This window comes from Phyllopteryx taeniolatus, chromosome 2 (genome assembly GCF_024500385.1).
Source record: "Phyllopteryx taeniolatus isolate TA_2022b chromosome 2, UOR_Ptae_1.2, whole genome shotgun sequence".
In the NCBI taxonomy this organism is placed as follows: domain Eukaryota; kingdom Metazoa; phylum Chordata; class Actinopteri; order Syngnathiformes; family Syngnathidae; genus Phyllopteryx; species Phyllopteryx taeniolatus.
This window is the reverse complement of record NC_084503.1, coordinates 13,828,669-13,847,319: the sequence shown is the minus strand read 5'-3', so window position 1 is coordinate 13,847,319 and position 18,651 is coordinate 13,828,669. Positions and strand designations below refer to the sequence as shown.

General features: G+C 42.3%; 1 protein-coding gene across 4 annotated transcripts in view; it reads left to right on the top strand.

Moving 5' to 3' along the window:
- The window catches only part of luzp2 (leucine zipper protein 2), a 207,437-nt gene that overhangs the window by 117,943 nt on the left and 70,843 nt on the right, over positions 1-18,651 (top strand). For all 4 annotated transcript variants that reach the window (XM_061762022.1, XM_061762012.1, XM_061762003.1 and 1 more), the window contains exons 2-5: positions 2,022-2,139; positions 6,137-6,207; positions 12,101-12,182; positions 18,532-18,594. In XM_061762022.1, coding sequence (XP_061618006.1) covers positions 2,022-2,139; positions 6,137-6,207; positions 12,101-12,182; positions 18,532-18,594 — 334 coding nt within the window. The remainder of the gene's footprint in view (positions 1-2,021; positions 2,140-6,136; positions 6,208-12,100; positions 12,183-18,531; positions 18,595-18,651) is intronic.

Sequence of the window (18,651 nt, the reverse complement as noted above, 5' to 3'; positions counted from 1 at the left end):
CACTCAAGAGTGAAATATTTAATCTTTTTTTTTTAATATAGGTATATCTCAATGAATTAGAATATGGTCGAAAAGACCATTTATTTCTGTGCTCACATTATATAGATTAATTAAACACTTGCGGAAGTACTTTTCAGAGTGTCCTATCCCTGTCTAATTTCAACATTTAAAATCTCTTTATTTCTTTAACTAATTAATTATTTCTTTTCACGTTATATTTTAGTTTCTGGAGATGGGGAATTCGGGGGTTTTGTTTGTTAATCTTCAAAATTATACATATATATTTTAAAGATGAAATATTTCACTGTGAGTGTGTGCAGTGCTTCTGTATAATATGAGTTTCATTTCTTGAATTGAATTACCTAACTAAATTGAGATTGACACTATTCGCATGGGAGCATAATCAACGTGCACGTGAGCATGATTGACATATGCGTGTGAATGTTATTGACATTTATATGTGAGCGTCAGTGACATGCATATGTGAGCGTCAGTGACATGCATATGTGAGCATCAGTGACGTGTTTGTGAATGTTATTGACATGCGTATGTGAGTATCAGTGACATGCACGCGTGAGCACCAGTGACATGCACGCGTGAGCGCCAGTGACATGCAAGCGTGAACATTATTGACGTACGTGCGTAAGTGTCAGTGACATGCATGCGTGAATGTTATTAACCTGGGTGTGTGAGCACCAGTGACATTTGTGCGTGAGTGTGATTGAAATGCACGTGAGTGGGCCAGTGACATGGGTGCGTGAATGTTATTGAGGCGAGTGTGAGCGCCAGTGACGTGTGCGTGAGTGTGATTGATATGCGTATGAGCGGTAGTGACATGCTTGCGTGAGTGTTTGAGTAGTGTTCATAAGAGCATTTGACAAGTGTTTGACTAGGGTTTAATGAGAGCATTTCAGTAGTGTGTGTGTGTGTGTGTCTGTGTTTGCGTTTTTGCGTCTGTGTGTGAGAGCATTTGAATAGTAAACTTGAGCGCTAATCCTGAATAATAAATTGTTGGCTCTCTTTTTTTTTAGTTAACAAGGACATTAGATTCAAAGAAAATCATATTTTAGTAACAGGCAATCAGGCAATGAGAGGTATATTCTAAGCATTTTGCATGTCTGTCAAGTGATCAACAAAATAATTCAAATGTGCTGGTTTACATATATGCTCACACAGTCATAACTCTTGTATTAGTTTGCCTATATATAGTAGTTTGTTAAGCACCTTTCAGTTGAATGCGTCCAAACTGTCAGTTAGTACCTCTGGTATCTCAGTGGCTGTCCATGACTACAATGGATTATTTTTTTGACATAGGTCTGAGTCATGCAAAGAAGTTGTGAAGTAGCCTTTGTTTTTTTGCTGTGAAAATTCTGTGATAGATGCCAAAAAACCTGCAGTGTTATTCAGTGGAAACTCAGTTTTACAGAGACAAACAGGATATGACATTAGACCCACTACACCCTCACCCCCAACCCCCACTCCAACTACCTTTAATAGCTGAATGGAGCCAGTCCAATATTAAAATGGAACAGTAGGGGCATGCCTCTAAACTCCGGTTTCCTCCCACATCCTAAAAACATGCATGGTAGGTTAATTGAAGAGTATAAATTTCACGTAGGTGTGAATGTGAGTGCGAATGCTTGTTTGTTTATATGTGCCCTGCGATTGGCTGGCAACCAGTTCAGGGTGTACCCCGCCTCCTGCCCGATGATAGCTGGGATAGGTTCCAGCACTCCTGCGACCCTTGTGAGGATAAGCGGCTCAGAAAATGGATGGATGGATGTTTTCTTTTCGAGGGAACTGTGCTTAGCAGATAATATTTTTCCCCTGTCGCTTTACACTTTGTCTCTGATAATGCTGCTTTTAGTCTTCTGCCATAGGTGACAGTAAAGACTGAATCTCAGTCAGCGGTAGAAATCCATCCATCCATCCATTTTCCATACCACTTTTACTAACTAGGGTCGCGGGCATGCTGGGGCCTGTCCCAGCTGACTTAAAAGAAAAAATTTCTTTCTTCTCAGACAAGGCTATGATGGGCTGGAAAAGAAGCTAAAGGAAGTCTTCACTGAAAGAAGCAGCATCTTGCACCAACTCTCCAAGACATCCAAGGAGTTGGACAGCATAAAAGGCAGCATTCAGGTTGGACATTTTCAGTTTTTTTCTAAAATTTCAATGCTTTGTGTGTGTAAGTGAGTGTGTATAGGTGTCTGTGTGTAAATGTTTGTGTGTGTGCGTGTGCATGTGTGTGTTGTTCAGTGATGACCTATGTGTGGCTATCATTATCCCCCTGAGCAGACTTGAAAGTCTTTTCATTCCAGGCAACTACTGTAGTTTCTTCCTGGGCCCTGTGCCAGCATGATGGACTGGGCAGATTGTTTTTGGCAAAAATAATATTTGGGAGAAAAAACATTTTTCTGAGCCGCTTCTCCTCACTAGGGTCGCGGGCGTGCTGGAGCCTATCCCAGCTGTCATCGGGCAGGAGGCGGGGTACACCCTGAACTGGTTGCCAGCCAATCGCAGGGCACATAGAAACCATCAACCATTCGCACTCACAGTCATGCCTACGGGCAATTTAGAGTCTCCAATTAATGCATGTTTTTTTTGGGATGTGGGAGGAAACCGGAGTGCCCGGAGAAAACCCACGCAGGCACGGGGAGAACATGCAAACTCCACACAGGCGGGGACGGGGATTGAACCCCGCACCTCAGAACTGTGAGGCTGACGCTCTAACCAGTCGGCCACCGTGCCGCCAGGGAGAAAAACCTAATCTAAAAAAAAAAAAAAACCCCACCATTGTCATTTAGAAGAGCCAGTGTTAATATGAGTTGCTTTCAAATTTCAGGTCAGCACCCCAGTAATTAAACTTTGCTTGATTGGGGGGGATTTACTCGTGACAGTGATGCTCCCCAGCGCGGTGTACTAATCCTCGCCATTTTAAAACAGAATAGGATTTGGTTGCATGTTGGAATTAGTTACAGATTTAAGTCTGTCCTTTTAGGTTCTTTTAGGTTCCGTGAGGTTAACTATACTATACTATACTATACTATACTATACTATACTATACTATACTATACTATAACTTTTTCAGAGAAAATGCAAGCAGAAACACAATATAACAATATGTTTTCGTAAATATATTATTTAATGGCCATTTAATGAGCTCTCGCACATGTTTGTAAATTATATTTTGCTACATCACACTTTTGTTATTGCATTGTATTGTTCGTAAGACCAGACTGGGCTAAGTAAAAAATTTAAATCATGCAGTAATTAAGTCAATGAGAGTAGTAAAAAGCACTCTAACCTACTCAACATGTAAGGAAGAAGTCTATTTTAAGATTTTTTTTTTTTTTATTTAAACACTAAAACCCCTTAATTGTTAGTTTTGTGCGGCACAGTGAGCGACTGGTTAGCAAATCCGACTCACAGTTCTGAGAACCCGGGTTCAAATCTGGCCTCACCTGTGTGGAGTTTGCATGTTCTCCCCGTGCCTGCTTGGGTTTTCTCCGGGTACTCCGGTTTCCTCCCACATCCCAAAAACATGCATGGTAGGTTAACTGAAGACTCTTGTCCGTAGGTGTTAATGTGAGTGTGAATGCTTGTTGTTTATATGTGCCCTGCGATTGGCTGACGACCAGTTCAGGGTGTTCAGTTAGGCTCCAGCATACCCGCAACCCTAGTGAGAATAAGCGGTGTAGAAAATGAATGAATGTTAGTTTTGTCTCTGCACTACATTGCTACTACATCCACCGGTGTAGCACTACAGTCATGCCAATTTTTAAACCCACACACAAGCTGACAAAGGGTAGTGACAAGATGGTTAAGACTACTCTGGCTATCTGTTGAACTGGAGTTGAATCTTGTATTTTGTTGAGAGACCCTGAATGAAGGTGACAGGTGTGAGGTTGCCCTTTTCCAAACTGTTTCCATCCCAGGCAAATTTGGGAAACAAACTGCTGTGAAGTTGTAAACAATGTGTTGTGTCAGGTTTACTTTTCCTGTCTTAATTTGTGAAGGTACTTTTCCGTTTGGCTTTTGCAAGCCAATATCCTTGCCTGTATGTTTTTTTTTTAGTACCAAATCAGTCCATTATTCATTCATTGTTATCTGTCAAATTAGCGTCTGGACTTGAACCAGCAGGGAAACAGATGAACTTTTTGGCTCATACGGCCTTGCTTGCATCGTGCTTACACAACACACATAGGCTAACAAGCCAGAGGTTGTAGCTGACATTTTACTGCATGTATTACACGCTTTAGTGGGTGTCCGTGTGCGGACATGTCAGCACTGCCCAGGTGCCATGCCGCAGCTAACTGTTTGAATGTGCATCCAATGTGGGTCATCAACACAGTGAAATCTGTTGTGGAAAGCTCTTTATTTGTTTTGTGATTATTTGTTTTCAATTTCAGAGTATTTAAAAAAAGGTCCTAAATGCATACATCTTCAATCCAAAAGAAGATCAGTTAAGTTAATAGAAATGTCTTTTTTTTTTTAAGTGCGACCTCTGAAATCAAACACATTTACATTCAGGACTGCTGAAGTCTTATGCTTTGAATATGACTCCCCTTACTCCATGTTGCTTCTCTGAAATGTGTTCCATCCATCCATATTCTGAGCCACTTATCTTCACAAGGGTGGCGGGAGTGCCGGAGCCTATCCCAGCAATCATCGGGCAGGGGGCGGGGTACACCCTGAACCAGTTACCAGGGCACATAGAAACAAACAACCACTCGCATTCACATTCAAACCTACAGGCAGAGTCTCCAATTAATGCATGTTTTTGGGATGTGGGAGGAAACCGGAGTGCCCGGAGAAAACCCACGCAGGCACGGGGAGAACATGCAAACTCCACACAGGCAGGGCCGGGGATTGAACCCCGGTCCTCAGAACTGTGAGGCAGATGCTCTAACCAGTCGTTCACCGTGCCACCTTGAAATGTTCCAAAAGGGAAAAAAATAAAATCCACACATAATTAATCCTTTGATACACGCTGAGGTTCGCACATCTCCTTCAGAGTTATGAGGTTGAGGGTTGCAATCTTGGCTCCGGCCTTCCTGTGTTGACTTTGCATGTTCTCTCCAAGTTTTGTGAAAGGCATAATTTTAAGAAAATGTGGGTCAGATTCCAAACGGTACAACAAAGGCTTGAGAGGTTTTGCTGTAAGTCAAAACACATTTCTCCTTCCACTTGCATAGCTCAAAAGGGGTTTGACTGATTTAATATTCATTTGTCAACAGCGCCTGCCTCATTCCTGAACATAAATGTGAATGAGGGGCCATTGGGGACTGTGAAGAAGCGGAAAACATCCCCATACGACCAGTGGAATTACAGTTTATGGAAATGCAATGTTAATTGCCACACAATTTACCTTCAAGCATGTTTTAAAAGAAGCTATATCATTTTGGAGGACACAACCCTATTACTGGGGGAATTTCTGCCTAATTCATACCAAACAAAAATATCTTCAAGGGACTGTCGCTCAATCAGAGACCTGACTAATCCAGAATTACCCATCAGGCAGGTGCTTATAGGCACCAGTGAAAAGCAATCAGCGTTTCTCCCTCTACCCCTTGTTAGGATTCTTTCAGACATCTGAGCCAGAACGTTGGAGGCTACATATTTTTTTCTGGGGCATCAATAACATTTGAACATCCATCCATCCATTTTCAATACTGCTTATCCTGGTTAGGGTCGCGGGGCGCTGGAGCCTATCCCAGCTGACTTCGGGCGAAAGGCGGACCATACCCTGAACTGGCCGCCAGTCAGTCGCAGGGCACATATAGACACGGACAACCATTCACACTCACATTCACACCGTCACTGAGTCGGAACTGATCCCACGTTGCACGCACCAAAGTCAGGCGAGTGCCCCACTACACCATCAGTGACCTACATTTGAACATCTGTTGCATAATTCCATGTTAATGGTATTCATCTCAGTTATTTTAAGATGGATCTGTTTTTGCCACAACTAAGTAGTCAAAGATTATGTTCTGGAACCGCCACATTTTGCTTTAAACTTTGTTTTCTAAAAAAAGCAAACTCTTGTCGATGAAGCGTGTCAGTTTGCCCTTATACTCTTGGGGAGGTCATTGTGTAATATGCAAAAATCTCTTTGTTTCTTTCTCCCTTTTAGTCATTGAAAAACGATGACTCAGTCGGCAAGAAGGACGTACAAAGGATTTTGGAGCTCAGCCACAAACAAAGGTAAAGACATCATCAAACACTTAAAGTCGCCAGCACTACTGTTCTTATGTTCAAATTCAAGATTGAAAACATATAATGTATTTAGTAAATAAGTAAAATGTTATGGCCCAAAATTATGAAATAATGTATTAATCCCTTCACAACCAATCCCATTTAACATCAGTGTTGTCTTGTCCTGTTGTTTCATAAACAGCACAATACAAGTGCACTATACGGAATCCAACCACATTTGTGAAAAAAGAGACCCATGCTTGAAAAGAACCCTTCCGAGGTTGGCATTATATATTTTTGCGAGTGAGCTGGAAAACTGACATGGCAGGCCCAAACGTATTGTGAGGGTCTGCTGGGAACGTCTGGCAGAATCCCCTGTCAGAAGGCGTTTCAACTCCCACCTCTGGCAGAACTTCACCCACGTCCTGGGGGAGGCGGGGGATATTGAGTCCGAGTGGACCATGTTTCACGCCTCTATTGCCGAGATGGCCGACCGGAGCTGTGGCCGTAATTTAGTCGGTGCCTGTCGTGGCGGCAATCCCCGAACCCGTTGGTGGACACCAGCGGTGAGGGATGCCGTCAAGCTGAAGAAGGAGTCCTATCAGGCCTTTTTGGACTGTGGGACTCCTGAGGCAGCCTCTGTATTGGCAGACTGGGGTGGTGGTCCCCCTTTTTAAGTAGTGTTCCAACTACAGGGGGATCACACTCCTCGACCTCCCTGGTAAGGTCTATTCAGGGGTGCTGGAGAGTAGGGTCCGTCGGGAAGTCGAATCTCAGATTCAGGAGGAGCAGTGTGTTTTTCGTCCTGGCCGTGGAACAGTGGACCAGCTCTTCACCCTCGACAGGGTCCTCGAGAGTGCGTGGTAGTTCGCGCAACTCAGTCTACATGTGTTTTGTGGACTTGGAGAAGGCGTTCGACCGTGTCCCTCGTGGAGTCCTGTGGGCGGTGCTTCGGGAGTATGTGGTACCGAACCACCTGATATGGGCTGTTCAGTCCTTGTACGACCGGTGTCAGAGTTTGGTACGCATCAGTCGGACTCATTTCCAGTGAGAGTTGGACTCCGCCAAGGCTGCCCTTTGTCACCAATTCTGTTCATAACTTTTATGGACAGAATGTCTAGGCGTAGCTGAGGCGTAGAGGGGGTCCGGTTTGGTGGCCTCAGTATTGCATCTCTGCTTTTTGCAGATGATGTGGTTCTGTTGGCTTCATCAGGCCGTGATCTCCAACTCTCACTGGAGCGGTTCGCAGCCGAGTGTGAAGCGGCTGGGAGGAGAATCAGCACCTCTAAATCTGAGACCATGATCCTTAGTCGGAAAAGGGTGGAGTGCCCTCTCCAGGTCGGGGATGAGATCCTTCCCCAAGTGGATGAGTCTTGACCCCAAGACTTGATCCTTCCCCAAGTGGAGGAGTCTTGACCCCAACAAATATGTTGGGGTCTTGTTCACGAGTGAGGGAAGAATGGAACGGAAGACTGACAGGTGGATGGGTGCAGTGTCTGCAGTGATGCAGACTTTGTATCGGTCTGTTGTGGTGAAGAAGGAGCTAAGCCGAAAGGCGAAGCTCTCAATTTACCTGTCGATCTACGTTCCTACCCTCACCTATGGTCACGAGCTGTGGGTCGTGACCGAAAGAACAAGATCCCGGATACAAGCGGCTGAAATGAGTTTCCTCCGCAGGGTGTCCGGGCTCTCCCTTTGAGATATGGTGAGAAGCTCGGTCATCCGGGAGGGGCTCAGAGTATTGAGAAGAGCCAGATGAGGTGGCTCGGGCATCTGTTTAGGATGCCTCCTGGACGCCTCCCTGGTGAGGTGTTCCGGGCACATCCCACCAGCAGGAGACCCCGGGGACGACCCAGGATACGCTGGAGAGACTACGTCTCTCAGCTTACCTGGGAACACCTCGGGATCCCCTCGGAAGATCTGGATGAAGTGGCTGGGGAGAGGGAAGTCTGGGCTTCCCTGCTCAGGCTGCTGCCTCCGCGACCCAACCTCGGATAAGCGGAAGACAATGGATGGATGGAGCTGGAAAACTGTTTATGTAAAGTGCACCACCAGTTAAGATTGTCTGATTAATGTTGTGTGTAATGAGAATGTTAATGATTCGGAGTCATCTGTGGCCTCCTTGCTCTCTGAAATATCAGACTGATTAAAGTCCAGTCTCCTACATGCAGTATCTTGATAGCCAATCAATAGCCTATCACCAGCGCATGGCAGCCCTCACGTGATGAAGCTAAGAACCATCGAGCAGCACCTTGGCTGAGTGTTGCTTACCGAGCACTGAACCACATTTTTTATAGTGTTATTAATCCACCTGTGCAGTCCCACATGTGCCAAGTGTAATTATTATCTGATTCCATCGTCACAGAAGATGTGATTAATCACAAAGAAGTTATTTTTGATAACTCTTAAACTACTCTATACTCCAATTCTACGAATCTATACCAATGGATTACTCTAACGGGTTGCTTTGAGATGTCATTAAAGCAAAAACAAAAAACGGATGGTTTAGCCTATTTGTATTGTTGGGAAGTTTATTTTCTTCACAAACTACTTAAAAGTTCAGTTCACAGCTCCAAAAAATTTAACTAGTTCCGTTCATAGTTCATAATTAAAAATCCTAGTTCTTAATTAAAAATTTTGAACTAAGTTCAGTGTTCCAAAAATGCACTAGTTCATAGTTCTGTATGTTGCTGACAGGCGATCACCCTGAAAATACTGGCATTTCATTTCCCTATTGTTGCCACCCATTCAGTCCACTCTAGTATCCAGCTACATCTTTCAGTCTACAATCTCAAAAACATGAGGAAAAACTTTTTGAACTGTTTGAATTATCTTTTTTAAAATGAGGAATTAAAACAAAAACAGGACTTCTGTCCTTAATATGCAAACAAAAACACGCAACATAGTATGAGAGGAACGATGATGAAAGGACATTGATAACTTTTCATTCCAAGTAGCTCTGGCTGACTTATCTTTCAAAACAAAATGAATTCCATATAATGACAGTGTGACTGTACAACCCAATTCCAATGAAGTGGGGACGTTGTGTTAAACATAAATAAAAACAGAATACAATGATTTGCAAATCATGTTCAACCTATATTTAATTGAATACACTACAAAGAAAATATATTTAATGTTCAAACTGATGAACTTTATTTTTTTTAGCAAATAATCATTAACTTAGAATTTTATGGCTGCAACACGTTCCAAAAAAGCTGAGACAGGTGGAAAAAAAGACTGAGAAAGTTGAGGAATGCTCATCAAACACCTGTTTGGAAAATCCCACAGGCTAACAGGTGAACAGATGGGTGCAATGATTGGGTAAAAAAGGAGCTTTCCTGAATTGCTCAGTCATTCACAAGCAAAGATGGGGTGAGGTTCACCTCTTTGTGAACAAGTGCATGAGAAAATAGTCGAACAGTTTAAGGACAATATTCCTCAATGTACAATTGCAAGGAATTTAGGGATTTCATCATCTACGGTCCATAATATCAAAAGGTTCAGAGAATTTGGAAAAATCACTGCATGTAAGCGGTAAGGCCGAAAACCAACATTGAATGCCCGTGACCTTCGATCCCTCAGGCGGCACTGCATCAAAAGCTGACATCAATGTGTAAAGGATATCACCACATGGGCTCAGGAACACTTCAGAAAACCAATGTGAGTAATTACTGTTCAGCGCTAGATCCGTAAGTGCAACTTGAAACTCTACTATGCAAAGCAAAATCCATTTATCAACAACACCCAGAAACGCTGCCGGCTTCTCTGGGCCCGAGCTCATCTAAGATGGACTGATGCAAAGTGGAAAAGTGTTCGGTGGTCCGCCGAGTCCACATTTCAAATTGTTTTTGGAAATGGTGGACGTCGTGTCCTCCGGGCCAAAGAGGAAAAGAACCACCTGGACTGTTATGGACGCAAAGTTCAAAAGCCAGCATCTATGATGGTATGGGGCTGTGTTAGTGCCAATGGCATGGGTAACTTACACATCTGTGAAGGCACCATTCATGCTGAAAGTTACATATAATGTTTTGGAGAAACATATGCTGCCATCCAAGCAACGTCTTTTTCATGGACACCCCTGCTTATTTCAGCAAGACAATACCAAAGCGCATTCTCCACGTGTTACAACAGTGTGGCTTCGTAGTAAAAGACTGCGGGTGGCCTGTCTGCAGTCCAGACCTGCCTTCCATTGAAAATGTGTGGCGCATTATGAAGCGTAAAATATGACAACGGAGACCCCGGACTGTTGAAAAGCTGAAGCTGCACATCAAGCAAGAATGGGAAAGAATTACACCTACAAAGCTTCAACAATTAGTGTCCTCAGTTCCAAAATGTTAATTGAATGTTGTTAAAAGAAAAGGTGACACAGTGGTAAACATGACCCTGTCCCAGCTTTTTTGGAACTTGTTGCAGCCATAAAATTCCAAGTTAATGATTATTTGCTAAAAACACTAACGTTTAAATATCTTGTCTTTGTAGTGTATTTAATTAAATATAGGTTGAACATGATTTGGAAATCATTGTATTCTGTTTTTTATTTATGTTTAACACAACGTTCCAACTTCATTGGAATTGGGGTTGTAGAAGGGTAACGAACAAACACTGAACATAGAAAACAAACAGTGGCAAGGGGATAATATGGTGCGTGTTTAGTGTGTGTGGAAACAAGCAGAGCAGGAAAGCGGACAGGAGTGAGGATTCATGCTGCTGGCATTCATGATTCTGTTTTTTGTATTATTATTTTTGCCACAAACTTAATGCACAAGTTAGAATGCATTTCTGTTACAGACAGTAAGTGAGTATGCGCATGAGACTGCAAGAAAACATAAAAACAAAGATGAAAATGATATGAGTGGCAACAGCAAAATTCACATTCATTTACAGTACATTTTCACTGAATTAAATTGTTTTGTGTGTGTGTGCGTGTTTTGGTTTTGTTATATTAAACCAGTGATTTTTTGTGCAACTGATGCAAAGTTCATTTTGTGCACAAATAAAATATATACCTATTTTGTATTTTAAATGAACCATACTTTATTTTTCCAACTATGATGGGGTACATTGAATGTGTGTATGAAACTCGAGGGGTTCAGTACGTCCAACAATGTTAAGAGCCATTGATTTAGTCATTAGTATTCATGTTAAAAGTCTAATGAACAACATGAATGGAGTCTGTAGAGCGTTACAAATGCTCAGAGGGGAGTGCATTATGAAACACAATGAAACTACATACTTTGTCATCACCATCTCCTTATAGACCTCAAGTCAAATGGCCTATATTCTATTTACATTTGTCAAGGTTCCTATAATTATTATTTTTTTAGAATGATTTGGGACTAACAAGCAATAGGACCGATTGGATGTAATATTGCACTTGAATTTGAAGCCATTAGGAAAATAGATGGCAATACAAAGGTTCTGATTTGCAGCAGGGAAATGCCATGATTTCATGAAAAAAATGTATAACCAAGGGATGACTAATTGAACAAGTTCAGTTCAAGATTACCAAGTGCCATGTGCAAAACCTAATGTTTGTATTGTTCATCCCGAAAATGGAGACTACAAATGTCGATGTTCTAAAATTGAAATCACACGGAAAATATGTACTTCACAAATCTTTGATTTGCAAAATTTAGTATCAGAACATTTATTTATTATTTATGTTTTACCAACTGCCTTGCAGTTATACAGTAATTGTGACGCGCACACATGTAAAGCATCTCACATTTGCTTGTAGTATAAAGCACAACAATAAGATGCACATTCTTTCACATGCTTTACATAAGTATGAGCTAACATTTTGTCAAGCATTGCTTTTCCGAGTATAGCCATTCACTGCTAGTCTAAGTCTCCAAGAATATGTGGAAGGTGTGCTAACCATTTGCTTCACAATTGACAGAGACGAGATGAGGTCCCTCCAGGCTGCCTTGCAGAAGCAGCTGGATGAGGCAATCGAGAGAGCCGAGAAGCAGCAGGCCACAGTAAGTCAGACCTGACCTGACCATCAACATCCGGTCATTTCGAACCTGTCCTGTCATCTGTCACTCGGGCCCCTCCGTGATCCAGGCTTATTCGCCAGGATCTCTCTTTGTCAGCTCCCTTCACTCAACACTTGACACTCTTAGAAAATGGCAAGAGAAAGTGGCCTGTCCCCTTCATTTAATCCCCAACTAAAGATGAATAAGAGTCAGCAAGGTGAGCACAATGGCACAGTGGTTAATAGAGATGCCTCTCAGCAACAAGGTTGGTGTCATGCAAATTCCTTTCTGCATGGAATTAGTGTGTTGTTTATGCATTTGTGTTAGGTACCCCAGCTTCCTCCTACAGTCTAGTTAGGTTAATATTAAGGAACCTCAATGGGTAAAGTGGAGTGTTGATAAAAACTATAAATAATAGATCAGTAGACACCAACCTATTAAGGGGGCACAAAGAACGGACAGAAATGTTGCAAATGCAGTAATGTAGATAAATAGAATTCATGGTCCATCACATTTGAGCAACTAATTTGTGTGAGTCCGAATATTTTGATGAAAGCATGGGATCTGTTTTAGTTAAAAGGTTCCTTTGATCTCTGCCTATTATTTATCTTGTGAAAAATAGGTTATGCTGCTGTGCAAATAAATAAATACATGTATTTTCTTTTTAATTTCAAATTGACAGTCTTTTTCCCCCCCTGGGAAGCCCAACATATTGACCCTTTTAGCTTGAGCCTCCCTCCTGTAGTTTTTATACCACATCTTCCAAATCATATTAAATGAACAGATTATGACCAGTTTATCATCATTTGGTGTGTATCATTTACTAAATGCTTTTTAGGCTGAGTAAATTATTAACAAGCATAGATTTAATCACGATGAGGAACACATCTTCTACCAATAACTTTCACATTCAGTTGAACAATGGGAACAGACATTACTCTCATCAAATTTGTATCCCTGGTCCACAGCCAAAGGAAAGCACAAATGTTCCTCAGCTGCAAATGTCAGTGAAGTTGTAAGGTATAAAACAAGTACTTTTGAGGGTACTTTTGTGGGTATTACTACAGTGACAAGCTATTGTTGCCCAAAGGCAGTGATTCTGACAGTGTGGTACGCAGACACCCTCTATAGGTGAATGTTCAAAGTATGCATTATGTTAACTTTTAAGTATAATACTGTTGCATTTAATCTTTTAGAACTGTTTGTTTTGAAATGTTAATTTAGGTATAATTTTTACTACAACATTTCATATCTCGATAAGCATGCCAGATATCACGGTAACGAGACGATATGACTCAGGGTTAATTGAAAACAAAGTATTCCCCCCCCCAAAAAAAAAAAAAAAAAAAATATATATATATATATATTGAGTGGCATGGTGGACGACTGGTTAGAGGGTCTGCCTCACAGTTCTGAGGACCGGGGTTCAATCCCCGCCCCCCCAAACTGTGTGGAGTTTGCATGTTCTCCCCGTGCCTGCGTGGGTTTTCTCCGGGCACTCCGGTTTCCTCCCACATCCCAAAAACATGCATGGTAGGTTAAGTGATAACTCTAAATTGCCCATAGGTGTGAATGTGAGTGCGAATGGTTGTTTGTTTGTATGTGCCCTGTGATTGGCTGGCAACCAGTTCAGGGTGTACCCCGCCTCCTGCCGATGATAGCTGGGATAGGCTCCAGCACGCCCGCGACCCTATTGAGGAGAAGCGGCTCAGAACATGGATGGATGGATGGAGGCACAGGTGGTGAGGTGCTCTCAGGAGCAGGTGTGTATGAGACAGGGGGAAGACAACAACTGGAACACACACCCATGACAGGTTCTCCCGTAGGCGCTGAAGCACTTGGCGGACATGTTGTTGATGTTCTTCCAGTGAGTGGAAGAAGATGAGGATGTCCTCTTGGTAGATGAAGACGAACTGGTTTAGCATATCATGGAGGACGTCGTTGATGAACGTTTGAAAGACTGCTGGGGCGTTGATTAACCCAAAGGGCATGACCAGATATTCGAAAGGTGGTTTTTCATTCGTCCCCCTCTTTAATGTGAACGAGATGATGTGCGTTGCGTAGGTCCAACTTGGTGAAGATCTGGGCGTTGCAGAGGGGTTCAAAGGAAGGCTCAATGAGGGGCACCAGGGCTTTGTTTTTGACTGTGAAATCGTTGAGACCATGGAAGTCAATGCAGGGGCGGAGATTGGTATCTTTCATCTCAACATAGAAGAACCCAGCCTCTAGGGGGGAAGAGGAGGGCCGAAAGAATCCTAGGTAGTAGGCTAGGGAGTCACGGATATAGTTCTCCATCGCAGTCTTTTCAGGACAGGAAAGCTTAAAGAGGCGACTGGAGGGGAAAGGGGCTCCAGGAAGGAAGTTGATGGCGCAGTCATAAGGGGGGTGGGGGGATGAGGGTGGAGCTGTAGAGAGATGGTTAAATCCTTACGTGTTCTGACCCCTCTCTCTAACTTTTTGACACAACCGATTATCTAATTTGATAGGTAAAGAGATTAATTCCACCAGTGTGGTGCGCTCATCCCTAGCTCCTATCTCATCCTTGAGCTGCTCAGACAATTCCTTAATGAAAATAACCTTTTAAGCGGCTTCATCCCACACTCACACTCACCACCTAGAATCCTAAAATCAATAGAATATGAAGCTACGGAACTAGAGCCCTGAGTGAGGGCTAGGAGACGCCGGGTGGCTTCCCTACCCTTAACGGGGTGGTCAAAAACCTTCTTGAGTTCGGCCGATAACAAATCAAACAATGCTAACACTGGTGAGGAACTATGCCACAAAGCGGTAGCCCACCTAGCACCAAAAAGGTTTGGGAGGGGAACGTGAAGTTCTTTGTAAGGGAGTGGGGGTTGGTTGGAGGCAGTTGGCTCGGGACGAATACTCACGGGGGTTCGGTAAGGCGGGGGTTGCCGAAGTGCTTCTGAGCGGACAAGAGAGATGCTGTGTTCAGGTGCTTATTGAGTCCATGATTTCCCGGAGAATCTTGGACTGTCCTCCGATGTGGGCACCTTGGTGAGCGAGCGCTTACCTGAACGCTTCCGGTGTCGGTAGATCCATGTGGGCCAGAGTACTCTGTCACGGTTTGAAACCGGATATGATAAATTGGACCCAAAAGCAGACTGAGACGGAGGAAGCAGTTGGTCAGATTTTTATTAGGGGTAGCACGAGGTTTAGAATCCAAAGGCATGAGGGTGGTTCATGAGGGTGGTCCACAAGCAAGACTAGAGTCAAAAAGAGTCAGCCGGTGTACCACGGAGGTGCGACAATACTTTGGCGCTGGAACACTGGAACTGGCAGGTTTAAGTGCAGGTTGTAATGAGTGCTGATTGGAACCAGGTGCGCAGGCGAGGAGGTGATTAGTGCTGGAGAGAGAGGGAAAAAAAGAGGCGCAAAGCTTCACCCACGCTCTGCAGAGGAAGTACAAGGCACATATCATGACGATATATATATATATATATATATATTGGCTGGCGACCATTTCAGGGTGTACCCCGCCTCTCGCCCGGAGTTAGCTGGAATAGGCTCCAGCACGCCCGCGACCCTAGTGAGGATAAGCGGTAAAGAAAATGGATGGATATATATATTATTGTTATATATATTGTTATACAGAAGAGTTTAATATGTTGTAATTGCAGGGGGGGATGGATGTCATATTAAACCCTATCAATTAAGAATGGGATGTCATTTAAATTCATCACTGAGTCAAGACAGGTGAGAGAATGCTTTTTGGTGTATCTTAAGGTGTAGCTAGTGAGTTCCACTAACATAATTTTGCTCAGTCGCTGGAATTCATCATATCTTTTTATACAAAAGCTAGAAGTCATATATGATGACCTACATGTGTTTGGCCACCATTGTCTTCTGGCGTTGCCATTTTGGAGTGCACAGTAAACCTATAACATGCCCTTACCAAAGCATGAGCAATCCAGTCAGATTTAAGTCATTCTCATTCTTCCTGTGCCTGTGTGGGTTTTCTCCAGGCACTCCGGTTTCCTCCCACATCCCAAAAACATGCATGGTAGGTTGATTGAAGACTCTAAATTGCCCGTAGGTGTGAATGTGAGTGTAAATGGTTGTTTGTTTATGTGTGCCCTGCGATTGGCTGGCAACCAGTTCACGGTGTACCCTGCCTCCTGCCCGAAGATAGCTGGGATAGGCTCCAGCACTCCTGCGACCCTTGTGTGGATAAGCGGCTCAGAAAATTGATGGATGGATGGATGGCTGGGCTGTTCTCATTTTTGGTTTCCAGAGGGTGGCATGATCCATTAGACACAAACAGAGTGGGATGTCTCTTCCAGTCGCCTAGTTTCTCTAAGAAATGAATCTTCCCAGCCTACTTTCTCACCAAATACATTAACCATTCAAACACTGTACTATTGCACCTGATCTCAATGTATCTTGTGTCAGTGAACTGATTCAGTACAATACTTCCCATCTGCTGCAAAAGCATTTAAGTTCTGGTTGTTGCTTTGGATTAAAGTCAAACTTCAAAACACCATTATTTGTACAAAAAATAAATAAATAAATGATAAAAACTCATTGTGAGACAGACTTGTGTTATGTGCACACAATTCATTCTTCACTATATATTTGCAATACCTTAATTCAGGGGTGTCAAACTCATTTTTGTCACAAGCCACATTGTAGTTATGGTTTACCTCAGAGTGTCGTTAAGTGTGAAACCTTATGAATGTTTAAGTGCCTCATCATATTTTTACATATAAACAACAAATTAATGGTTAACTAATTTTTAAATCAGAAGTCAAGGACAATTGTTTGTTTAACTATTGTTCAAATGACTGTAAAAAAGTGGTTTGGCAACAAAAACTAAAATGCTTGCAATATCTCAATGTTACTATTCATTATATATGACTATTTGAAAGTTGGTCAATTTGTCTTGATTTGATTTCAGCAAGAATAAAGGAAGTTGATCCACATGATTTGCCTTCGCGGGCCACATGATGTGGTTGGCTGGATCTGGTCCCCAGGCCTTGAGTTTAATACCTGGACCTGAACATGTCTGATAAAATTGTTAGGAATGCATGATGTTTAAATAATTTTCAACATTTGTTAGAAACTTAATTTAAAAAAAAACAGCATAATACTTAAGATGTCTCTGAGCGTTTTGATATTCAACAGAGAGAAAATAATTGTGGAACATGTTTAATCGAGACTACACAGTAGAATACAATGTTAATTTACACGAGCAGGAAATTGATGCAATGCTTTATTCAGAAATGTTACCATGGATACCTGTTATGATTCATCGGCGAATCAAGGGTTCTCAGCTGAAGGCGAGGTTGAACATCACTAAGCAACTTCCAGTGAGCGCAATGAGAATAACAAATAACTATAAACAAAAGCTTGCACACCTGTTGGTTTAGTTTCGCAAGTTGTTTTTTTCACATATCCTGATGAAAGAAAAAAAGTAGAAGGGCCAATCAGATCAACAAGTCAGAAAAGTGAAGTGCACAGTTCTATCTTAAAAAAAGGAAGCCAGTATCGCTTGTTGAAGTCAATCAGGAAAAGGCATGAAGGAATTAAATCTTTTTTTTGTTGTCTGCATACAGTATATGCTCATTCCCACCTTCACCATATTTAAAGTAGCATGTAGATGCTCACTGCTGATTGCTCTGTTCTCTTTTCTTGAGCAGATACAATCGATTACACAAATATATATTTGTAGGTTTTATTAAATTGCCCTGTGAGATTAATTATTGTAATTGTCAGTTTGGTTTATTAATCTCTAACAAGGGAGGGTTACATCTTGTAACGATGCAATAAATAATAAAACAGTATCATTCAACACAAGGACTTTCAGATTTACAGTATGCAAAGAAACTGATATTTTGTGTTCCTTCCCTTTTTTAAACCGGTCCCTTTGGCTCTAACAAAGACTGGAAGGCTCAAAGATAAACCTTGATGTTATCTTGCCATACTCTGGGATGTAAGCCAACTGGCACGCCTGATTTTACAGTTCCCTAAGGTGCATTCCTGGTATGAGGTCACCAACACCATGATTATTTGCCTTTGTCACCAGGTCTATCTCGATGACCTCTTTGAAGGACTCTCAAATCATTAAAAGGACCTGTAAAATATAGGCTCATCTCTCACTCTCGGGAAAATACAGCCTCAACTCTCACTCTCTCGCTCTGTCTCTCTCTTTCTCTCGCTCTGAATACTTACAGATATAAATACTGGTTATAATAAAAAGTATGGTGGACAATATTTCCAGATTGGTACCATAGTCACATTTATTAAACACTCATACACCTGCTGACATACTGTACAGTATAAGGGGAAGTCAAAGAACATTCATGCTGACTGCAGGATTTTCTTCTGTCTTCAGGTTAAACTGATAAAAGCGGAGATGGAAAAGAAAACCAAAATCATCAAGGATTTACAGCAAGAGGTGAGTCAACTATGAACCATTCAAGGTTTGTTTGAACACTAACAGGCAGGCACGTGC